This window comes from Coregonus clupeaformis, chromosome 10 (assembly GCF_020615455.1).
Source record: "Coregonus clupeaformis isolate EN_2021a chromosome 10, ASM2061545v1, whole genome shotgun sequence".
In the NCBI taxonomy this organism is placed as follows: domain Eukaryota; kingdom Metazoa; phylum Chordata; class Actinopteri; order Salmoniformes; family Salmonidae; genus Coregonus; species Coregonus clupeaformis.
In genome coordinates, this window is record NC_059201.1 from 48,273,958 (window position 1) to 48,299,398 (window position 25,441).

Here is a 25,441-nt window from a genome sequence, read left to right on the forward strand (position 1 = left end):
AAAAAAGTGGCTACGTAGCTGCGTCAAACAATCGCATGTCATGCGTAGGTACTTGCGCCTAAAACTGAAGGAGGAAATTATTTATTTAAAAACTGACGCAAGGGCGCTAAATCTAAAACAAAACTGAATAAAATATGAAAATATATGCAGCTGCACAATCAGAAGTTTGTGGTACACGCACGAAAGGTTCGAATGTACATTTAATTAAAAAAAGTATATATATATAATCCGCTAACAAGAAATGATGGGTAGCTAGCTAGCTAACGTTAGCTTGAGACCTAGCTAGCTAGCTACGCAGTTATTTGCAGTGGGGAATATCCGACAAGCTAGCTAGCATTATGATTGGTAGCTAGTTAGCTACGACAAGCACCAGTTTATATGATTCTAGCGTTAGCCTATGTTGGAAGAATGTTTAGATGATGTAATTTGAACTGCTTGCCTGATGTGATTAACATTGTAGCTACAGTATTATTTTGGCATTTTCTTCGCCGACGGACTAGATACCTACATTTAGACAACTGGCTAACGTTAGCTAGCTAACGACGTTAAGTGACTGCAACTGTGCCAGTAGCGCGAGTTAGGCCGCAGCATCCTCGGCACCTCTTTGTCAGGGTACCCATGGTAGGCTCTGTTTTTCTTGCAGAATGGCGCCTCGCGTACAGCTTGAGAAAGCAGCCTGGCGCTGGGTCGAGTCGGTGAGACCAGAGGACATACAACGGGAACATATTGAGATAGCTTACCGAATCTGTGTACCGGCGTGCAAGAGGGGAGCATGCAGGTAAATGTGCACATTTAGCTACCAAGATTTTCTCCAAGCTAATTTCTTCTATTCCCATCCTCAAAACGTGTCCCTTATGGCATATTCAACTGCTATAATGTTGCCAGAACATTAAGAGTGAATTGATTGTGTTGCACAACTATATTTTCTCTGCTATTTTATTATCTTGTAGTTAACTAGTCGGTTGAATATAATGTGTATACATAGGCTACACAATGAGATTCCATCTATGGAAAGATAGGCGAAACACTTGTCATGACATGTTTTCTCTAGTATTTTGATATTCACATTACTGAATAGTATAGACAATTCAATGGTAACAGAATTACGCGGAGACTTTAAAATGTATACCAAACAAAAAACATTGATTTCAAGTTTAACAAACCATAGAACTCTATGCACAAGGACTACTTGTCATGGGACAGTCAAAATCATGTTTCATGAAATTGGATGATATTTGAAGAAAAATATGATGACCAAAGTATGAAAAATGACTGTTGCTTCTACATTGATAACGTTTGATCATAGTTATCCTACTGGTCCCCTCCCCCATGTCAAACACTTGTATTCAGGAGGCTGGATTATTTAAGGGAAATAAGGTGACACCCTAATGCTCATTTGAATACACCAATGGTAACATGATATTCTCTTACCTAAATTAAATAAGTACCCCCATGTAACCAACATAGGAGAAGGTGTTTGCAGAGGGGCGTGGTTTATATAGCTAAATAGCTACTCTACTGGTGGCAAAATGTGTCTAGGGTGTCAGCAAATATAATTACAAGTTTATACTTCATCTATGGCAAAGATACTTATGTTTCCCATTTCATCTGTGTCTGGTGTTAGCTAGTTACTGGCTAGCTAGGTCTTCAGCCAGCATGGCACAAAAGGGGGGAAGGGTCATTCAAAACTCTGACACAGTTGTCATGTCAACACATCCGTCAGTGCTGCTGTGAACTGCATCACAAGAAACAAACATTTTTTTGTTTTTTTTGTTTCACCTTTATTTAACCAGGTAGGCCAGTTGAGAACAAGTTCTCATTTACAACTGCGACCTGGCCAAGATAAAGCAAAGCAGTGCGATAAAAAACAACATTGACATCATTAACCAGGTTTCCATCCAACCTTTTTACACAAGTAATGACAGGCCTGATGGAAACAGACCATTCTTTTCTGTAAACGTTCCAAATTTCGATAAACCAAAATACGCTAGACACGGGAACTTTTTGTGTCGGTAAAAGGAATTATGCAAGAAATGTCAGTGTAAATGCTTTTGGTGCAACATATCGAAGTAAACTTTGTCACGTGATGACATGGGTGTGGTCCTCTCACTATGACTCATCGGGAAAGCATGCAGTTTATTAGGCTACAGATGAAATATTAACTTCACAGGGTGGTGAAAGTGCAAGGTGATGAGCTTGATGCTCCTTTCCAATAAATATCAAGGGTCTTATTCTGGTGACATGATCCTCAATGCTCGGCTGCAGTTTGACAAACAAAAATAAGGCTATACGTGTGCTCTAGCCAACAGCGCGCAGATACAGTACTGTTGACTAGAGCGCACGTGCCAATACCAGAATGGGCACACACACTATATAACGCAAGTTATTTTGTGAGAAATCCATCAGTAGAGTTTAAAATGCGATGGTAACCCATTTAACAGCAAAAGGTATTTTTTATATAATAATAATAATAATAATAATATGCCATTTAGCAGACGCTTTTATCCAAAGCGACTTACAGTCATGCGTGCATACATTTTTTTGTGTATGGGTGGTCCTGGGGATCGAACCCACTACCTTGGCGTTACAAGCGCCGTGCTCTACCAGCTGAGCTACAGAGGACCACCCATATGCACTACGTCATCATGCATAGCCTTTTATCTGCAACAAGTCAATTGGATGGAAACATCTCTGGTGGGAAAAAGCACATTGTTTTTATGCAGATTGTAGAATATTTGTATGAAAATCTCTCGCCAATTGAATGGAAACCTAGCTACAGATACAATTTCAATGTTTGAGTTGCTTGATGATTTTACTGCAACACTGCTCACTGCAACCAAGTTTCTTGATATAGATGTTTCAAAGAGCTGTCAGTAAAGGTGAGCTCATGAATATAAGCTCCCACCCACTCAGCCTGTCTTTTCAATCTTCCTGGTAGTAAGCCATGAGAGAAAGTAAACTACATGACCAAAAGTATGTGGACACCTGCTCGTCGAACGTCTCATTCCAAAATCATAGGCATTAATATGGAGTTGGTCCCCCCTTTGCTGCTATAACAGCCTCCACTCTTCTGGGAAGGATTTCCACTAGATGTTGGAAAATTGCTGCGGGGACTTGCTTCCATTCAGCCACAAGCATTCGTGAGGTCGGGCACTGATGTTGGGCGATTAGGCCTGGCTCGCAGTCGGCGTACCAATTCATTACAAAGGTGTTTGATGAGGTTGAGGTCAGGGCTCTGTGCAGGCCAGTCAAGTTCTTCCACACCGATCTCGACAAACCATTTCTGTATGGACCTCGCTTTGTGCACGGGGGCATTGTCATGCTGAAACATTAAAGGGCCTTCCCCAAACTGTTGCCACAAAGTTGGAAGCACAGAATCGTGTAGAATGTCATTGTATGCTGTATCGTTAAGATTTCCCTTCACTGGAACTAAGGGGCCTAGCCCGAACCATGGAAAAGAGCCACAGACCATTATTCCTCCTCCACCAAACTTAACAGTTGGCACTATGGCAGATGCCAGGAGAACGTTACCAAACCCAGATTCGTCCTTTGGACTGCCAGATGGTGAAGCGTGATTCATCACTCCAGAGAACTCGTTTCCACTGCTCCAGAGTCCAATGGCGGCGAGCTTTACACCACTCCGGCCGACGCTTGGCATTGTGCATGGTGATCTTAGGCTTGTGTGCGGCTGCTCGGCCATGGAAACCCATTTCATTAAGCTCCCGACGAACAGTTCTTGTGCTGATGTTGCTTCCAGAGGCAGTTTGGAAGTCGGTAGTGTTGCAACCGAGGACAGACAATTTTTAAGCGCTTCAGCACTCGGCTGTCCCGTTCTGTCAGCTTGTGTGGCCTACCACTTCGCGGCTGAGCTGTTGTTGCTCCTAGACATTTCCACTTCACAATAACAGCACTTACAGTTGACCGGGGCAGCTCTGGCAGGGCAGAAATTTGACGAACTGACTTGTTGGAAAGGTGGCATCCTATGACGTTGCCACGTTGAAATTCACTGAGCTCTTTCAGTAAGGCCGTTCTACTGCCAATGTTTGTCTATGGACATATTTAGCATTTCTATTCCCCAAAAAATATTATGGGTGATTTATTTTAGTCACTCAAAATACTATTTTACATGAATCAGAATGACTGTTTGGGACCTTGTAAAATGTTCAGTGGAAATTGTTAAAACATATTTACAGGCACTGTAGAGATACAAAGTTTGGTAACATAATAGAACTGAGGGAGATTTAGCATCTGCACAGTTTTTCCAGTAAGTTTATTTTATTTACTTTATAAATTCTTCAAAATATTGTGCATAGAGTTGTATGGTTTTTTAAAACTCAGTGGTTTTTGTTTGGCATGCATTTTTTAAAGTGAAAGATTGGAGTCTCACAGGGAATTCCACTGTAATATAATTACTTTATCTGCTTCCTAATGCTTGATGTCATTCCTTGGTATTAAAGGAAAGGTTGACCCATTTTGAATGTTATATTGCTTTTGTGCATCTGAGTGATGTTCTATCGATTCCTTGGGTCATTTAATGTTTTCATGTGTATCTGAGTTATTGGCGTTCAAGCAGGCAGAAATCCGGACAGTATGATGTAGCACTGTGATAGTCGCTCTCACTACACTGGAAGTTAATAGGAATACGACTTTTAGATCGCGAAACCGTCTATCATACATGTCAGATTTCAATACTAGTCAATGTCATAACTCGGGAGGATGTCTTCTCGCGAATGAGCCATTGATCGTATTTTTGCGATATTCCTTCCACGAGAAATGTGTAATTTAACGGAGGGTCTAGCACATTCTTCCTATCTGTCTGCCTCTATAGTCCAGGGTGCATTGCATGGTGCCGTTATCAGAGATATTATAGAAAGGAGATAGCAATCCAATGAATGAAGGAACGTATAACGCCCCACCCAGCAGACTGTCATGCTGCGTCACACAATCCCTTCTCAAAGTCGGTGTATATGTCGAGAAACCTGCCTATTTTCCTCAAGTATGTAATGTACGATTTTAAAGCTATACGATATTACAGAGAGCAAGTTAATTATCTCACATCTAGGAAAATATTTGTAATGTTGTACTTCAGGTTGATGAAATTCGTGCTAATGTTGGGTTTTTGAGCAAGCGCCCAATAGACTCCCATTCACTCCTTGAAGAAGAGCGCTCCTTGTCCCAGAATCGCTTGAATGCACCGCGTGGCCCATTGACGTAGCATGGGAAACGTTTCCCATCTCCTCAAAAGTATATCTGCCGTTGCGAATGTCAGACTCCACTCTGAGCCACACCGATCTGCAGGTTCAAAATGTTGAGATTAGTGCATGTTTTTTTTTGGCGATTTTACAGCTAACTGTCTTTGGTATTATTGTGTGTAGCTTCGTTCGCTTGCTAGCCACAACGATTTTCCATGTTGCTACCAAACTTATTATAAAGCCAAAATGAAACATTTGTTCACAGAAAATATTCTTCTCACATATTAGTGTTGTCTAACACAGTAAATAAGGAATGAGTGGTTTTGGTTGGATTTTTCCTTTAATGCCTGAAGCCACTATCTTTGCTTAAAAAATATGTGAAAGAGATTGTTGTTAGGATACTGACGTCTCTCCCCCTGACTTTGCTTATACAGGAGGAATTGCAAAGGGAACCCAAATTGTCTTGTCGGTATTGGGGAACATGCCTGGTTGGGAGAGATCGACGAGAACACCTTCCACAATATTGACGATCCAAACTCGGAGCGTCGGGACAAGGTAGGCCTACCTCCACAACGTTCAACATGAACACAGATTTACACCTGCAAGGATGTGCTCCTGCCTATTTGTGAATCCACATTACTTAGTTCCACTTCAAGTTAAACTGTCTGCCTTTTGATCTGCACTGATTTGAAAACACTGGATGAGTAAGAGACAAGTTTGTTTGAACTTCCTCCCTCTCCCCTCCCTCTTAGAACACGTTTGTGGGTCTGACAAACCTGGGCGCTACGTGTTACGTCAACACCTTTCTGCAGGTGTGGTTCCACAACCTGGAACTGCGCAGGACCCTGTACCTGTGTCAGAACGCCAGGGCAGAGGAGCACAACATGGACTCAGGTGTGCAAGCCCTCAGAGATAAGCCCAACCATATAGATGACCTCAGATAAACCCAAATTGTAGAGCTGAAACACATTTTTCCCTTTCTCAGACTACGAGCCTCGCAGCATATGTGAACACCTGCAGTACCTATTTGCACTGCTGCAGAACAGCAACAGAAGGTACATCGACCCATCAGGGCTGGTCAAGGCTCTGGGGCTGGACACAGGACAACAGCAGGTAGAGACCAATTATATTTTTACATGTACAGGAAAAGTCTGTGTGAAGAGTTCACAATGTTTGGAAGAAGGTTATTTGTTTTGACAGTGGCTATAGGAAGAAAACAAATAATACAATTAAAATTGAAACTGTGTTTTTATTTTACTCTCTCTTTCTCCTACCTGTCTTCCTTTCTTTCACTTTCAGGACGCGCAAGAGTTTTCCAAGCTCTTCCTCTCGCTATTGGAGGACACCTTATCCAAACAGAAGAACCCAAACCTGCAGAATGTCATCCAGCAGCAGTTCTGTGGACAGATGTCTTACTTCACTGTGTAAGCCAGGAATACATTCACCCATGAACTTTAATCAGACTTAAATAACATTCTAACAACCTAGTTGTAGTTTTATTTGTTAGAATTTGGAATCTTCCGGTTGCCATGAGAGATGTCCTTGTCCTTTCTTGCTTTATGGGTGGGTTTTTATAAAGTCAAGCGTCTGACTATTTTGTGCTTTGATATCAGTGGTGGTGCCAGTCAGAAGTGAAATAGGATTTAACAGTCTTTTATTAGCATCATAAAGGCAGATGGAAAAGTGCTGTGTCAGGTTAACTGGATGGTCTATGTCAGGCCAGACACTAGGGTTTTTTACTAGAGGTTCTGGCTTTGTGGCTACAAAGGTTATGCTTTTATCTGGGCCACGCTTTTGCCATATATGATTTTGGATCAAGATCAAAAAAACGTTTTTGGACTACCTTGTTTAGTTTTGTTGCCAACCTCCCGAGTGGCACAGTGGTCTAAGGCACTGCATCGCAGTGCTAGCTGTGCCACTAGAGATCCTGGTTTGAATCCAGGCTCTGTCGTAGCCGGCCGCGACCGGGAGACCCATGGGGCGGCGCACAATTGGCCCAGCATCATCCAGGGTAGGGGAGGGAATGGCCGGCATGGATGTAGCTCAGTTGGTGGTGGGTTCGATTCCCACGGGGGCCCGTATAAAAAATAATGTATGCACTCACTAACTGTAAGTCGCTCTGGATAAGAGCGTCTGCTAAATGACTAAAAATGTAAAAAATAAAAATAAATTGTAAATCAACCCAGACTTCTACAGAACACAGATACATTTCAGTCCTCTGAGAAAAAGAAATAACAGGTGCAGACTTTGCACTTGTACGGACACTGAGTAAACCTGTCCCTGAGTGTTTCCCTCTCTGGCTTTATGACACAGGTGTAACCAGTGTGGTCGTGCTTCTCCTCTGCCGTCCCGATTCTACGAACTGGAGCTCAACATCCAGGGCCACAAGAACCTTACAGAATGTGTCACAGAGTTCCTCAAGGTAACCATGTATTATGACATCAGTTCCCCAAGGTAACAATGAAGCCATAAGACTGCTAAATAGCTAACAAAATGGATGATCTGAGTTGGCCCTTGTATTACATTTTTTATTTTTGCACGGTCTCTATGCACACTCACAGGACTCTACACACTCATGCACACTGACACTTCAACACACACACTCCATTTGCTCGCACACACATTAATACTGACTCTAGACACACACTCGCATACAATCATCATGTACGCTGCTGCTACTCTGTTGATCAAATATCCTGATGCCTAGTCGACTTGCGTCTATACATATCGCTCCACTATCCCTGCACATTGTAAATATGGTATTGGAACTGACCCTGTATATAGCTTCTTACTACTCGTGTTTTTCTTATTTTTATTTCTTGTGTTTTTTTCTACCTTATGTTATTTTTAGTACTACATTTATATTGATTACTGAGTTGTTGGGTTTAGAATGTGCAAGAAAGGTATTTCACTGTACTTGTGCACGTGACATTGAAACTTGAAACAATGTGTAATGATATCAGTGTTCCCAACGGTATTAATGCATTGACATCTGTTCCCCAAGGTATCAATGCATTTTGACGTCAGAGTTCCGCAAGTAACAATGAATTAGGACATCAGGGTTATTTCCCCTAGGTAACAGCGGAGGTGCATAAAGATAGGGCCCGGCACAGTCCAATGGCCACCCACCAAAAATGGAATTGCAAAATTTCAACTACACTATGTAGTTAATGTTTTGAACATGAATACTGTGCGATTCAAAACGTGTAATATTTGCCCATTTTTATTTAATCAAAGTTTTGAAATTTAGCATCAAATCACAGCGCGTGTGCTCCGACGTTGCTAAGTTTAGTCTTGGTTACTTTTGTTGCACACTGGCAAACATAACTATTTGTGCGTTCGGTGTTCATCCTTGCATCAGCTCAACCAACATAGTAAAGTAAATATGTTTTAACCATGTACAGTAATTTTTCTCTGTTAATATAAGACATTTTGTCAGCTGTATTTAGCCTACAAGGGCCGTCATTGCTCTTGCCTGCTAGCCAAACTAAAGATGGCACAACGTTTGCTAGCTAACACAGCTCTCAAAACAAGCAAGGACCTGACAGCTAAATAAAGCGCTGTTCTGGCTTCTGTGAAATATCTATTCAGCATGTTTCAACAGCTTCTTATCTCGTATTGTTTCGTGATTCGTCCGGTCCGGTACATGCGTTGCTTTCTGCAAGCATGGACAACGGAACGTGTGTAACAATTGTAACCAAGATGCAACCTCGTACTGTTGCTAGGGGAAATTACCCAAAATGTGCAATGATTTCAAAATCGGTCCTTTGATTTATAATTTTAAATTAATGTGCAACTTTTACAAGTGTTGAACAACACAGTGTTCATATTCATAAAATTATCTATGTAATGATGTTGAAACGTTGTAGTTTTGTTTCCTGAGTCACAGAATGCCTTTTCTGAAGCCTTTTTTGGTGTGTGGCCCTTAGGCAACCATGCACTTACCACAAATGCCTTGTTTACCAAGTTAGCCGTATTGTACATTGCTCTCCGTTAATCTTTTTTTGTATCGTCATTAGCATAGTATACATGCTCCAAGACGCAGGCAATTTGAGAATCAGAAAAACGTAGATTGTGCTGATATATTGCTGCATTGAACTCAATGGATGGTTTTTAAATAATGACGTCATATCTGAATTCCGACATCTTTATGCACATTTGACATTAATTGTGACAACACTCAATATTTGTGAGTTGGGTTTATTTGAGTTTTTTATTAAATCACCCTGTGAACTCTCCCTGCAGGAGGAGAAGTTGGATGGTGACAACCGCTACTTCTGTGAGAGCTGCCAGAGCAAACAGAACGCCACTCGACGCATCAAACTGCACAGCCTCCCACGGGTACTCAACCTGCAGCTCATGCGTTTCGTTTTCGACAGGTCAGTTTGATTCATTCAGTCTGTAGTCTCTAGTCTAGCACCCTTTACTACCCACCCTGAGGAGTGGCCATATGCATTAGACTATCACTGAGGGTCAATGCAACAACTCTAACTCGGTGGTGTTGCTCAATGTTGTCTTTCCTCCTCTGATTTCCAGACAAACTGGTCACAAGAAGAAGCTCAACACCTTCATCAGTTTCCCAGAGCAGCTGGACATGGGCCCGTTTCTGGAGGAAAAAGGTATTGCCAGCCTCATTCTGAACATGTGACCAAATATTTCATGATAAAGATGGATATCGCGTCATCTTCTATGCTCGGACAGGGCACGTATGCTCGGACACGCCTACCCGTGACGTATTTGATGTTGCGCTACATGACCGAAGTTCTGTGAGAGTATTTTTGACAATGGTATGAAGGTTGTTCCATTTGATTTCAATCACCTTTTAACGGCACCCTTTTGATTTGAATGAAACTTTCTATGCATATTTGCCCATGGTAGAATTGGTCCGAAAGTAACTTTTTAGACCTGAATGACCCATTTTGCATACCCCACCATACCATGAGATGACATCCTTGTCTTCACCACTGGAAAAAAATTAATGATTGACATTGATATCAATTTGATAAATTATTTTAAAAAATGTTTTGTAATAAGTAATTTTCTTATCCTTTCTCAAATTATTTAACGCGTAAAGTCAGTTTGTTTTTCATTTTTGCATATGTTATAACTTAGATAATATTTTACATCATCTGAAGTGTTTGTGTTGTGCCCGCCATTGGTTGAGACACAGTATGCTCTCGAATACAGGGAGGGTGTCATGTTTTGGCTAATAAACGTTTTAAAATGAGAATACAATTAAAATGTCAACTTTCAAATGGTAGCACAACGATGGTTGGAGGTCCACACATCTGAGATACTGACTTGAATGGGAATGTAATTTCTTTAAAAGTACACTGTCAATCTGCCATTTGGAAACCTATTGAAATATAGATAATCGAATAGACATTACTATTTAGGTCGACATTCAACGTTTGGTGGAACAGCGGCCATCTTTGTGATAGTAATTAAAGTAGAAAATGTAATTCAAATAAAATGTCAATGATTTACTAGCTAAATTGCAGTATATTTGTATGAATTTTAGATGTACTTTTTATAGAATTTTTATAGAAATAATAAATTATAAAATAGTTTGACAACCCTGTTTGTAAACTTTTTTTAAGTATATCAAACTCAACCATTGATCTTTTCCGGTGATGAAGACATGGATGTCTCATGGTAGGGTGGGGTCAAAAAGTGAATGAAATCAAATGGAACGACCCATGATAAGGCTGCAGACACACATAATCCATGCTGTGGAAAGTTGGTTAGTCTGTGTGTGTGTGTTTGTTTTGGGCCTCTTTGGGTGACATCCCCAGAAGATGAGAAGTGTGTGTACGAGCTGAGTGCAGTCCTGATCCACCGCGGGGTCAGCGCCTACTCGGGTCACTACATCGCCCACGTGCGAGACGCCCGCACCAGCGACTGGTACAAGTTCAACGACGAGGAGATTGAGAAGATGGAGGGCAAGAAGCTACAGCTGGGCTTAGAGGAGGACATCGGTGAGCCTCCCTGAGTCCCTGCTCCTCCCTGCCTTAGTCCACTTGTACCCCCCTTCACCTCTCCTCCCTTTTCTTTCCATTCACTTCCCTGAATTGTAGCTGTATCGTTTTGTAATACATCTTGGTTAAAAATGGGCAGCTGTTTAGTGGTAAATGTCCCGCCCTTACCACTCTTCATCGCTGCTTCTCTTATACGTATTCTCTGCTGTTCTTCTGGTCTTTCTCCAGCCGAGACTGTGAAGTCCCAGACCCGTAAGCCCAAGTGCAGTAAAGGATACCACTGTTCCAGGAACGCCTACATGCTGGTGTACAAGAGCCAGGGAGAGGAGGACACTGACCCAATGGAGACCAACGTTGAGGTGCCAGGTGAGAATCTAACTACTGTACTGCACCTGGTGATCATGTGCAAGGTAAGAATTGAGCTAGCTAAAGGGCTGCAGTTTGTACAGACCTTTGACATACTTGATTCAAATAGTCACGAAGTCAACACCCCAGGTAAAAATAGGTAAGAATAAATGTATAGGTGGTAAAAGCTATGCCCTAGTAAGATTATTCCCTAGTGAATTGTATTGTTCTATATTCCCTGATATTGTAAAATTGGCTAAATGTGCATGGTACACTACCTGTTGCTGCAGAAGCCTTGTGGTTAGAATGTTGTGGTTGTATGACCTTTGAACCCAGCAATGGGAGCTGTGATGTCAGTGGGATCCCTCTATCTGTGCCAGGCTTTCTGGAGAGGCTGGTGGACCGAGACAACAGGAAGTTTGAGGAGTGGTGCCTGGAAATGGCCGACATGCGCAAGCAGAGCGTTGACAAGGGCAAGGCCAAGCACGAAGAGGTGAAGGAACTGTACGAGCTTTTACCAGCGGAAGATGGTTCGTAAAAACATTACCCCAGACACATCACAATATTGCAATATGAAAGTAGTTCTATGTTCATGATGGTGTATAATGCCTGTGTTTTTCACTAGTGCTGGCTGTCGGCTTAACAGACTCATTTTCAGCCGACTACCTTTTCCACTTACATTAACTACGCTACTTTTCAATAAATTTGTCAGAAAAAGTCAGCCGAGCCCTCTCCCGCAAGAATGAACGATATGCATCTTCTAGCGATCTATTGATAGGGCAGGCGCCTGTCATTCAAAGTGAGCGACGAAAGGGAAACACTGCTAGTTTGACAGTTTGCTGTCTGTCCCGCCTCCCGGTACCTGTGGGCAGTGTGATTTGTGTGCGCTGTGGTTGGTTGCAGTCTAATTTCTTTATACTGAGGAGGGGGAGAGCATGATGCTCCTTCATCATCTCTGTGAGTGAATTTCAAGACACTACAGTGTGACCATTTTACTAGCATTTGCACCTAAAAATAAATGTGTGAATTGAAAAGATAAAGTATGAGCACATGTGTGAGTTGTGATTTATAGCAAAAAAAAAGTGGAATTTTAAGATGGTTGTGTTGGATCCCGTGTAGCTCAGTTGGTAGAGCATGGCGTTTGCAACGCCAGGGTTGTGGGTTCGTTTCCCACGGGGGGCCAGTATGAAAATGTATGCACTCACTTAACTGTAAGTTGCTCTGGATAAGAGCGTCTGCTAAAAAACTTAAATGTAAATCATTTAGCTATTTGATTTAGAATTTTAGGACCCCTCTAGGTATAAAAAAAATATATATTTGATATAACATTGAATTTGGCCTTTACCGCTATAGCCCATATAAACGCATTGAAAACACATTCATAAATGATAAAAAAGACAGTCAAAAAATAAATCATAAGGAAGAATGTTTTGAAGTGTCTGTCCTATATCTAGGAGATACAAGACAGCTCAGAAGAAGAAGAAAAAACACTTAGCAGCTGAGCCGTTGTTGCTCCTAGACATTTCCACTTCACAATAACAGCACTTACAGTTGACCGGGGCAGCTCTAGCAGGACAGATATTTGACGAACTGACTTGTTGGAAAGGTGGCATCCTATTACGGTGCCACTTTCAAAGTCACTGAGTAAGGTCTTCAGTAAGGCCATTCTACTGCCAATGTTTGTCAATGGAGATTGCATGGCGTTGTGCTCGATTTTATAACTGTCAGCAACGGGTGTGGCTGAAATAACCGAATCCACTAATTTTAAGGGGTGTCCACATACTTTTGTATATATAGTGTATTTAGTTTTGAACAGTTTGCGCTAGAGACAAGCAGTTTGCTGAATTGTAAAGGTGCAACCACGGACACGAAGCCATGCTTCGTTTGTTTCTATGGCAGAGGCTGTGTGGTACAGCTAAGCCTAATCAGACTTGCCTGTGCTAATGGTTCTCACAGGCAAAGTCAATTATACATATGACTTTGCTTGTGATGCGCGCCCCTCAAATGATACCGTAACAACAGCCTGAGCGAACTAGACTTGAAACAACGATACAGATGTAACCATGTGCCTGCCATTCAATGTATTATCTTTGCTGCACTGGTACTCCCAAGTCAAAATTCCATGTTCATTCCACAGGTCACGTTTAAGTGAGTGTTAAACAAATGTATCAAGATTAGGAAATGTTTCGCGGCACACCAGTTGAAAACCACCAGTGTTGGGGAAGCTACTCTGAAAATAGTGTTTACCAAGCTACCAATTACTTTACACTGGAACAAGTTAAGCTACAATAAAGCTACCCCTTAAGAAAAATGTAGTTGACTTAACTAAAGTTACTTTTAAAAAGTAGTTCACTACATCCAAATTAGAAAAAAATATGTTTACAGAATGTGAAATAGTTTCAAGTGAGAATGAGGCAGGTCTGATGTGAAAAAGAAAGGATATTCTTGCCTACTTCACCCATATTTTATTTTTGCCCCAAAATAGTGTAGTTCCAGTAGTTAGCTACACGGCAAAAAAGTAATGAACTACTGAAAACACTACCTAGATTTGACTTTAGTTCAACTACCACCACGCTACAACAAAATGTAGTTAAATTACTAGTTGAACTACATGTAGTTCACTACTCCAGCACTCCACTGCAGTAGGCTTGCCAAGATGAATGCTTTTTTTATTTTTTTTTATGCTATCAACAGTAGCCAGCCTATTGCTGGTTTGTTCGGTATAGAAGGTTTACTTTTGTAAATCACTTTCCCTAAAATAAATAAATAAGCTCAGCGTGTGGATTGATGAGTGCTTCTTTTTGCTCTGCAGTCTGCACAGCTCCCGTGTGCAGTGCATCAACTGATGTACTTCTCCAGAATGACAAGTTGTGACATGCAGGGAGCGTGGTGCGGGTTTGATGACATTTTTACATTTGAGTCATTTAGCAGACGCTCTTATCCAGAGCCACTTGCAGTTAGTGAGTGCATACATCATTTTTTTTATTTTTCATACTGGCCCCCCCTGGGAATTGAACCCACAACCCTGGCGTTGCAAACGCCATGCTCTACCAACTGAGCTACACGGGATCCAACACAACCATCTTAAAAATCCATGTTTTTTTTGCTATAAATCACAACTCACACATGTGCTCATACTTTACCTTTTCAGTTCACACATTTATTTTTAGGTGCAAATGCTAGTAAAATGGTCACACTGTAGTGTCTTGAAATTCACTCACAGAGACGATGAAGGAGCATCATGCTCTCCCCCTCCTCAGTGTAAAGAAATTAGACTGCAACCAACCACAGCGCACACAAATCACACTGCCCACAGCTGCCGGCCATTCCCTCCCCTGCCCTGGACGACGCTGGGCCAATTGTGCGCCGCCCCATGGTTCTCCCGGTCGCGGCCGGCTACGACAGAGCCTGGATTCGAACCAGGATCTCTAGTGGCACAGCTAGCACTGCGATGCAGTGCAATATTTGATATTGCTCAAATACAAATGGCATGACTTTTCCGTGTGTTGTCTTCAATGGTTTTCAATGGCAGACTGTGACGGGTCAGGTACATGTCGCTAAAACCGCATTATAAACTGGGTGGTTCGAGTCCTGAATGATGATTAGCTGACAGCCATATCAGACCGTATACCATGGGTATGACAAAACATATTTTTACTGCGCTAATGATGTTGGTAACCAGTTTATAATAGCAATAGGGCACCTCAGGGGTTTGTGGTATATGGACAATATAAAGTCTTGGTCAAAAGTTTGAGAATGACACAAATACTAATTTTCAAAGTCTGCTGCCTCAGTTTTGATGATGGCAATTTGCATATACTCCAGAATGTCATGAAGAGTGATCAGATGAATTGCAATTAATTGCAAAGTCCCTCATTGCCATGAAAATGAACTTAATCCCCCAAAAACATTCCCGCTGCATTTCAGCCCTGCCACAAAAGGACCAGCTGCCATCATGTCAGTGATTCTCTTGTTAACACAGGTGAGAGTGTTGACAAGGACAAGGCTGGAGATCACTCTGTCATGCTGATTGAGTTAGAATAACAGACTGGAAGCTTTAAAAGGAGGGTGGTGCTTGAAATGATTGTTCTTCCTCTGTTAACCATGGTTACCTGCATTGAAACACGTGCCGTCATCATTGCTTTGCACAAAAAGGGCTTCACAGGCAAGGATATTGCTGCTAGTAAGATTGCACCTAAATCAACCATTTATCGGATCATCAAGAACTTCAAGGAGAGAGGTTCAATTGTTGTGAAGAAGGCGTCAGGGCGCCCCAAGAAAGTCCAGCAAGCGCCAGGACCGTCTCCTAAAGTTGATTCAGCTGCGGGATCGGGGCACCACCAGTGCAGAGCTTGCTCAGGAATGGCAGCAGGCAGGTGTGAGTGCATCTGCACGCTCAGTGAGGCAAAGACTTTTGGAGGATGGCCTGGTGTCAAGAAGGGCAGCAAAGAAGCCACTTCTCTCCAGGAAAAACATCAGGGACAGACTGATATTCTGCAAAAGGTACAGGGATTGGACTGCTGAGGACTGGGGTAAAGTCATTTTTCTCTGATGAATCCCCTTTCCGATTGTTTGGGGCATCCGGAAAACACCTTGTCCGGAGAAGACAAGGTGAGCGCTACCATCAGTCCTGTGTCATGCCAACAGTAAAGCATCCTGAGACCATTCATGTGTGGGGTTGCTTCTCAGCCAAGGGAGTGGGCTCACTCACATTTTTGCCTAAGAACACAGCCATGAATAAAGAATGGTACCAACACATCCTCCAAGAGCAACTTCTCCCAACCATCCAAGAACAGTTTGGTGACAACCAATGCCTTTTCCAGCATAATGGAGCACCTTGCCATAAGGCAAAAGTGATAACTAAGTGGCTCGGGGAACAAAACATTGACATTTTGGGTCCATGGCCAGGAAACTCCCCAGACATTAATCCCATTGAGAACTTGTGGTCGATCCTCAAGAGGCGGGTGGACAAACAAAAACCCACAAATTCTGACAAACTCCAAGCATTGATTATGCAAGAATGGGCTGCCATCAGTCAGGATGTGGCCCAGAAGTTAATTGACAGGGCGGATTGCAGCGGTCTTGAAAAAGACAGGTCAACACTGCAAATATTGACTCTTTGCATAAACTTGATGTAATTGTCAATAAAAGCCTCTGACACTTATGGAATGCTTGTAATTATACTTCAGTATACCATAGTAACATCTTACAAAAATATCTCATAACACTGAAGCAGCAAACTTTGTGAAGACCAATACTTGTCATTCTCAAAACTTTTGACCACGACTGTACCACGGCTAAGGGCTGTGTCCAGGCACTCCGCGTTGCATCGTCCCTAAGAACAGCCCTTAGCCGTGGTATATTGGCCATATACCACACCTCCTCTGACCTTATTGCTTAAATAACATCTGCGAAATATGTGTATGCAACCAAAATTGTATTTGATGTCAAACTGGAACGAACTGCAAAAATCTCTGAAGCTGGAGACACTTATCTCCCTCACTATCTTTAAGCATCAGTTGTCAGAGCAGCTTACCGATCACTGCACCTGTACACAGCCCATCTGTAATTAGCCCACCCAACTACCTCATCCGCATATTGTTATTTATTTTGCTCATTTGCACCCCAGTATCTCTATTTGCACATCATCTTCTGCACATCTATCACTCCAGTGTTAATACTAAATTGTAATTATTTTGCACTATGGCCTATTTATTGCCTTACCTCCATAACTTACTACATTTGCACACACTGTATATAGATTTTCTATTGTGTCAGTGACTGTACGTTGTCGTTTATTCCATATGTAACTCTGTGTTGTTGTTTTTATCGCACTGCTTTGCTTTATCTTGGCCAGGTCGCAGTTGTAAATGAGAACTTGTTCTCAACTGGCTTACCTGGTTAAATAAAGGTTAAATAAAAAATAAACTGGAATGCAAAATGCGCTGAGAAGTTCCTGGCCCCGGGCCTGCGGGCCATTGTTAATGTCGGACCCTGCATGTTTCTGTGTTTATTTCTTACAGGCCAAGAGTATGAGTTTGTGCCTCTGGAGTGGCTGAAGAAATGGTTGGATGACTCGACGGTCACCAAAGAAATCGACAACGGCAACTTCCTGTGTTCTCACGGTAAACTGCACCCCGACAAGGTGGGGGAGGCCAAGAGGATCTCCGTCAACGCAGCAGAGCTTCTCTTCAACAAATATGGAGGAGGACCCAGGCTAGATGGTAAGAGCCGTTGCGATGGCTGACTTGCAGTGGATATTCTCAGCTGCTCTCTGCAAACTCTGACCTCTTCTGTGTGTGACCCTGTGTCCAGGTTCAACTCTCTGTGAGGAATGTGTGGGGCAGAGATGCAGAGTGCTGCGGCTAAAGAACCAGCTGGCCGAGGATTACAAAGAAGTCACCAACCTTGTCAAGGGCCCGCCCAAAAGGTAACCACTGACTCCCTCAGATTCATGGCAACATTTTGTGTCCGTAAAACGGTAGGTCAAATTAACCGTAACTTTGTAAGTAGACGGAATGCACTTATACAAAATAAAATAAAGTTAGTAATACTGCAGCTAGTGATTGTATCCTGTGCACGTATGTGTTCTTACGTCCCACCCCTATCCGACAGTGATGAGGGGTACTGGGCGGGCAAGACGTCTCTGCGGAGCTGGAGACAGCTGGCCTTGGAGCAGCTGGAGGAGGACGAGGAGGAGACCAAACACAGCGATGGTAAAACCAACGGAGAGGGACCAGAGATCACTGCTACTAAAGGTACACAAACCAGCAGAGATCACAAATCTTACAACGACCAGTTATCACAGTGACTGAAGGTAGAGTAGAGAACTACATTATTATTATTATTATTATTAGAATCAAGTGAGAAATAACATGTATTCCCCTCTTTGTGCAGAGATCATGATGATTTATTATTGCTGTCTGATTCTTGTCTTTATCAAAGTGTGGCCCGCTATGTTTGACTATTGCTGTCTGATTCCAGAGTACGGCCCAGAGAACCAGGATGGAGAAGAGGAGGAGATGAAGACCTTCAACGAGGACATCCTCTGTCGGCACGGCGGTCTGAGTATCCTGGAGAGCGAGCGGCGGCTGGTGACTGAGGAGGTGTGGTCCAAACTGAGGGTGTACTTCCCCAAAGCCCCCCAGTTCACCCAGCTACAGGAGCCCTGTCAGCAGTGCCTGGTAAGAAGGGATGGACGGACGGACGAGGTGGGAGGGATTAGAGACCCTGTAAAACAATGTCTCTCCCTACTCCTGTCTACTCTAGCCTTGTAAAGAAAAAAACCTAATTGTTCAAATCACATTCCTATTAATGGGCGGCAGATAGCCTAGCGGTTAAGAGCGTTGTGTCAGTAACCAAAAGGTCGCTGGTTAGAGCCGACTAGGTGGAACATCTGTTGATGTGCCCTTGAGCAAGGCACTTAACCCTAATTGCTCCTGTAAGTCGCTCTGGATAAGAGTGTCTGCTAAATGACTCAAATGTTAATGTGTTAACTGTGTGATATCCCTGTGTTTTCTTGTAGAGGCTGGAGCGAGAGGGGAAAGAGAATGAGGCTCTGAACAGGATGATGGCATCAGAACAGAAGAGCTCCCTACTCAACCTGTTCCAGGAGAAGAACAGGCCCACACTCACCAAGTGGCCACAGGTAATAACACTAGGTAGTACACGGCTAATAACAGCTAGTACACTGGTAATAAAACTGCTAATAACTGCTGTGACACTGGTAATTAATCAGCTAATAACTGCTAGGACACTGGTAATAAATCAGCTAATAACTGCTAGGACACTGGTAATAAAAAGGCTAATAACTGCTGGGACACTGGTAATAAAACTGCTAATAACTGCTGGGACACTGGTAATAAAACTGCTAATAACTGCTGGGACACTGGTAATAAATCAGCTAATAACTGCTGGGACACTGGTAATAAATCAGATAATAACTGCTAGGACACTGGTAATAAAAAGGCTAACTGCTGGGACACTGGTAATAAAACTGCTAATAACTGCTGGGACACTGGTAATAAATCAGCTAATAACTGCTGGGACACTGGTAATAAATCAGCTAATAACTGCTAGGACACTGGTAATAAAAAGGCTAATAACTGCTGGGACACTGGTAATAAAACTGCTAATAACTGCTGGGACACTGGTATTAAAACTGCTAATAACTGCTGGGACACTGGTAATAAAACTGCTAATAACTGCTGGGACACTGGTAATAAATCAGTTAATAACTGCTAGGACACTGGTAATAAAAAGGCTAACTGCTGGGACACTGGTAATAAAACTGCTAATAACTGCTGGGACACTGGTATTAAAACTGCTAATAACTGCTGGGACACTGGTAATAAATCAGCTAAAAACTGCTAGGACACTGGTAATAAAAAGGCTAATAACTGCTGGGACACTGGTAATAAAACTGCTAATAACTGCTGGGACACTGGTATTAAAACTGCTAATAACTGCTGGGACACTGGTAATAAAACTGCTAATAACTGCTGGGACACTGGTAATAAATCAGTTAATAACTGCTAGGACACTGGTAATAAAAAGGCTAACTGCTGGGACACTGGTAATAAAACTGCTAATAACTGCTGGGACACTGGTATTAAAACTGCTAATAACTGCTGGGACACTGGTAATAAATAATCTAATAACTGCTAGGACACTGATAATAAAACATAAGGCAGGCCTCTGTTCAAAAACCTAAATAATTCCTTCCTTCAATTCTTAGAGTAGATATACTATTGGATGAACTGAATATATTTGTTGACATACTGATGAACCCCATCTTTGTTTTAGGAGACAGATATTCTCTACATAGTTCCTCTGTTTTTTGTGGACGAGTGGAGAAGGTTCATCAGGTAAGTCCTTTCCAAATCCAACAGTTTGGATGGTGAAGCAGTCCCAAAAAAGTCAAAGATGGCATGAATGACTCTGTCTCTGTCTCTGTCTCTCTGTGTAGGAGGCCCGCTAAGACCACACCAGTGTCTAGCGTAGGGAACAGTTTGCTCCTATGTCCCCATAGAGGCTTCATGTTCACCTTCGACTCCATGTTGAAGGGAGACGCCCAACAGTGAGTGACTTCACCGACCTCTGACCTCTCTTGACTCAAGTTGTTGTTTTCATGTTGTGTTTTATACAGTACTTCTCTGGTCTTTATCATCCATCCCTCCTGGTCTCATGTTGTGTGCTGTTCCCTCTGCACAGTATAGCTCTTCTCTGGCCCGACGAATGGGAGGTGATCAGCAGACACTTCCTGGTTGATCAGCCAATCTCCATCTGCCGGATCAGCGAGGCCACGCCCAACGGCTCCAATGTGGAGTACACCACCCAGCCTGGTGAGATTCGAGCCCACGTGATTTTCCCTTGACTGTGTGACTGTTGTTCTGTTCTGATTCTTTGAGAAGTGCAGAGGAACTGTTTGACTGTGTTGTGTGACAGTTGACTGTGTGTTTGTGTGTGACCAGAGCTGTGTAGGGACTGCAGAGAAGGCTTCATTTTCCAGCAGCAGAGGGATATGAGAGAGTATGCACAAGCCACAGTCTACGTACGCAAGGTCATGGACGACAAGAGGGTGAGTCCCTTTCTCGCTCCCCCTTCTACCTCTTTCTCTCTGAAGTAAATATGTCTGTCAGAGTGTAATATGTAAATAGTATGAATCTCCAGAGAAGAATACAACTCTGTCTTCCTCTGTAGTTAATGAAGGATGCAGCTCCTGAGATGAATGTGAGTGGGTCGGAGGCAGAGGATGAGAGGGAGGAGCCTGTTGCTAAGGTGGATGGAGAGCGAGACCCTGACTTCAGCCAGGTAGGATACAAACCGCTCACCTCAGTTACACTTTTTATGGCTCATAAGTCTCTAAGAATCACATTTTTGAGTAGTTTTGTGGAAACTAAACCATTTACTAATAATGTAAAAGTGAGGAGTGCTTTAGAGGATGATTGACATGGATTTTGCCCAATGTTGCCCTTGCTTCCTGGTCACATGACCCTCTCTGTCCAGTCAGAGGACGGGGCGAAGCGTCAGAAGCTGAGTGACGGCACCATCGGTGCTGCGTCAAGTCCCGCACCCATGGCCAGTGGTGGCAAATCGGGGATTAGGAGGAGCACGAGGCACAGGAAGCTCCGGGGAGAGAAAGCACTCATTGTCTCAGCCAATCAGACGCTCAAGGAGCTCAAAATACAGGCGAGGGGTTCATAATAAATCATCCTTGCCTTTGAATCTAAGAATTCCTGATCCTAACTCTGGTGTGTTGTAATGGTTCTCCCTCAGATCATGCACGCCTTCTCCGTGGCCCCTTTTGATCAGAACCTATCGATTGACGGCCGGTGTCTAACGGACGACTCTGCCACCCTCGGCAGCCTAGGAGTCATCCCAGAGAGCGTCATCTGTCTGAAGGTACAAACACTCCCCATTAGATTATAAACTTGAACTTTTTTGAAAGATGCACCCAGCATTGGACAGATGGATATCTAATGGGAAAGTGTACACGTCGTCACGTGATTACTGGAGACGATCAGCGAATAGTTCTTGAAGTTGCTCATTCCTGAAGCTGTGGTTTTTTACTTTTTCTTTCAGGCTGATGAACCCATAGCAGATTTTGCCGCAATGGATGATGTTTATCAGGGTATGTTTATTTTTGTTTCTTTCCATATTTTTTTCAGTTCGTTCTTTCGTACACCCAGGAATTCCTTTTTCGCGGTCACCTATGAATTGAAAGATCCCATTTTCAAACAACTGTTTCTGTGTTCTCTTCTCAGTGTGTATGCCTGAAGAAGGATTTAAAGGTAAGGATATTTTCTGATCACTATCATGCTTAGACAATGGTCGTGACCGAATACCCATACTTTGAGTAGTATGTGACGTTTTGAAAATCGAGTATAGTTTAAATGCCCTGATGCCATACTAATTTTGGCTTTGACAACAGCTGATAATAAGGTATGGGGATGTGCTACCGAAATTAACCAATAACCCGAAACAATGCAATCGCGCACGACGCATTCGCAATATGCGAAAATATCAAGTTTTATAGTATGTACATTTTCGAAAATAGTGTTTTAAATGGCAGGATGTTATACTCATTTCTGCTTTTCATCTAGTAGAATTTGATGCACACTTTTCCACGATTCATTGGAAGAGGTGCGCTGCGAGTTCCCTTCCAAGTAGCCAAACAACAAAAATAGGCTACCTATTTCATTTATTGATCAAGCCTTAGCAGTCATTCTGATGTCGTTCCCAATGATCAGTGTTTTAGTATATTATGTTGCTGTCCAGCGGTTCTAAATTTGCGATTCACCAAACTGTCTTTTTTTTTTGTTCAATAGCCTTTTGATTTGAAACATTTTGGTGTATGTACTAGGCTATTTAATTTAATTTATGTATGTTACAGCACTTTGGTTTCACTAATAAATATGTTGAAATGGAACCAAATGATCTGTTTCTGTCTTCAGTCCTTTTTAAATAGGATAGATGGGCTATGGTATAGGTGGAATGTGATAGTCTGCCTGTAACCAGCCTGAGTAGCCTATTATTACTCCATTCCTATTCTATTCAGAGTTTGGAGAAATTAATAGAATTGGAAATGAGCTATTATCAGGCTGGTTAATGCGATGCAGGTCGGTTGAATTTGGAAAAATCCACCCTCACTCGGCCCGCCCCACCTACTCAGCCAATCAGGAGCCACTACTGCGTTGCGGCCGTGGCATACGGCATACTTTTTACTAAACGGTATGTGCTAAATAGTATGCGACAATGAGTAACATAGTATGCAGTTTAAGTATGTGGTATGCTAGTATGGGTATTCGGACATGGCCAATGTCTACGTGCTTGAGCTGCAGTATGTTAAATTTGACCAGATTTATCGATTTGTATGTCAATGTTGATAAAACATGCGTATGTATCCATTTAGGCACTGGGCTTCTTGGCCACTGAAGAGGACATAAGTCGCTGCCCTCGAAGCGGACTGAAGCTGGACAACAAGAATAAAATGCTTGAATTAGTGTCCATAAATGGAGAAAAAGTGCTTTAATTTTTTTTCTTTGTTTTTATATTTTAAACTGTGACTATGTTGCAAACCCTTTCTTTATCACTCAGTTCAAAAGTAGCGGCTGGCTTTTAATATTTAAAGACGTTTATGCATTCTCTGGGACTTTGTGGTCACTCTCTCTTTGCCCGGACTGTGAGTAGAAACGGGTCATTAGTCGAGTGGCATCTTCCAATGTGGAGCCCAAACTTCTCTCTTCTGTCTGCTTCCGTAGGCTTCTGAGAGGATAGGCCCAGTCGTAGAAGGTGCCCATTGTATTTCGATTGTAGGACAAAATTTTCCTTGAATTTTACAAGAGAAATTTTTTCGTTCAATGGAATCTTGTGGTCATATTTAAAGAATGCATAGTACATATTTAAATAATGCAAATGTTAAATATTGAATATTGTAACTGTTTGGTGGTTTAACAACCTCAACAAAGTTAACAAAATACTCCCTTGTGACATTTAGAAGAAGAAAATATGTATATTTCTTAAATGAGTAAAGCAACATTACAAATTTAGATTAGATTTGTCAGAAACAGATGCAGGCCTTATTGTGAGCTGTTCTTTTCTCTCTTTCATATGGGCAATAAAGTTATGTTTTCTTCTAATTTGAATGTACAGATTCTCACACATTAATTGTTTTGGACTTATTTGTGCGCTGTAGATAAATACAATGGGCGGTTTCCCCGACACAGATTTAAGCCTTTGTCCTGGAAACCGCCCATCTGACCACTATGATATTGGATTAAGTAAGTATAGACTCATTTTGTATTTCATTCTCTAATATACACATTAAACCAAGTCTGGATGTATTGTACTGCAGCTACAAGAGCGGATGGTTGGTGTTTTAGTACTGCTATTTGCATACATTCTTTAGCAATTGAAGAAAAAATTATTTCACTCATTTTTATTTCTCATAAGTGAATATACATTGAGCACAGTTGAGTTTTCCTTAAGCACTGATCTTGGGTCAGTCAGGGTTGTGTAGGGTAAAAAGTATGTGTGGCCAAAGAGGATAAACTGATCCCAGATCTGTGTCTGTTAATGTGATGATTTAACAAAATGCCTTTTGGAGCATGCAGTGAGTAATGGGTAACTGCATACGTGGCGTGTGTCTGGAAGTGGGTGTGTCAACAGAAGTGTATGGAAAGCTGATTCAAATGACATGTGGAGAATGATAGGCTACATTTGCATCTGTTGGCAATCAAGTAGGCTATTAATTTCTATGCCATTGCAGGCTACTGTAGCCTACCATTTGATACAATAAATATATTGAAATTAAGATATCAGTCATTGCAAACCAGTTTGTGCCACTTGCCGGCAAACTGATTTAATAAATAGCCTATAACTCAAGTTTGTTGTTGTAGCCTTGTGTTATTATGCAATTATTAATGGCCATGTTTACTTAATTAAATTGGAAGTTATAAATTGGGATCATGGTCACAGCTCTGTCGCAAATGTATCATTCTCCACATTTAATGTCAGTTTCATTGTGGACTTTTCCCTGAAATGAGATGCTTTCAGGGGCTATAGGCTAACGTTACCTGCATCTAGCTCAGCAAACCATGGCAAAGTTGAATTGCAATTATAAACCCAGATTTGAGTCAGTAGGCCTAGCCTATGCCTATTGAAATAAGTCAATCTCACAAATAGGCCATTTAGAATGCTTTGTAGTCTTAACATCTGGCACATAGTGAACGCACAATTGCCAGAAATAGCCTAACATTATTTTTTAAAAGTTTGTCCAAGTGTTTCTTGCACAGAGATTAAGATCCTCTGTCCAACTTTCATCACTCAAACTCTCCTGTCGGATTTATCTATAGTTATGCACATGTGCAAACAGGATTTATTTACAATTATAAGCTGGGTGGTTTGAGCCTTGAATGCTGATTG

General features: G+C 42.1%; 1 protein-coding gene across 2 annotated transcripts; it reads left to right on the top strand.

Moving 5' to 3' along the window:
• Positions 1-24,156, top strand: LOC121575426 (ubiquitin carboxyl-terminal hydrolase 48). 2 transcript variants are annotated; one of them, XM_041888541.2, is made up of 27 exons: positions 1-186; positions 644-778; positions 5,627-5,747; positions 5,945-6,086; positions 6,178-6,305; positions 6,492-6,616; positions 7,506-7,614; positions 9,438-9,571; positions 9,729-9,811; positions 10,988-11,170; positions 11,399-11,536; positions 11,896-12,045; positions 17,539-17,739; positions 17,831-17,945; positions 18,131-18,273; positions 18,500-18,699; positions 19,041-19,163; positions 20,321-20,382; positions 20,484-20,594; positions 20,729-20,859; positions 20,989-21,095; positions 21,218-21,328; positions 21,524-21,706; positions 21,794-21,919; positions 22,100-22,148; positions 22,282-22,308; positions 23,430-24,156. In XM_041888541.2, the coding sequence occupies exons 2-27, from the start codon at positions 645-647 to the stop codon at positions 23,450-23,452; spliced, it is 3,159 nt and encodes a 1,052-aa protein (XP_041744475.1). In that variant the 5' UTR covers positions 1-186; position 644; the 3' UTR covers positions 23,453-24,156. The 2 variants fall into 2 exon arrangements, with proteins under 2 accessions (XP_041744475.1, XP_041744476.1); XM_041888542.2 differs by having other exon boundaries at positions 10,991-11,170.
• Positions 24,157-25,441: the final 1,285 nt, after the last annotated feature.

What these genes read in the sequence shown, in the direction of transcription:
- LOC121575426 (XM_041888541.2), top strand. Translation starts at nt 645, where the DNA reads ATGGCGCCTCGCGTACAGCTTGAGAAAGCAGCCTGGCGCTGGGTCGAG. An exon ending in TTGAAGGGAGACGCCCAACA is followed by an intron (nt 20,595 to 20,728) that starts GTGAGTGACTTC and finishes CCCTCTGCACAG; the next exon opens with TATAGCTCTTCTCTGGCCCG. An exon ending in AGGTCATGGACGACAAGAGG is followed by an intron (nt 21,096 to 21,217) that starts GTGAGTCCCTTT and finishes CTTCCTCTGTAG; the next exon opens with TTAATGAAGGATGCAGCTCC.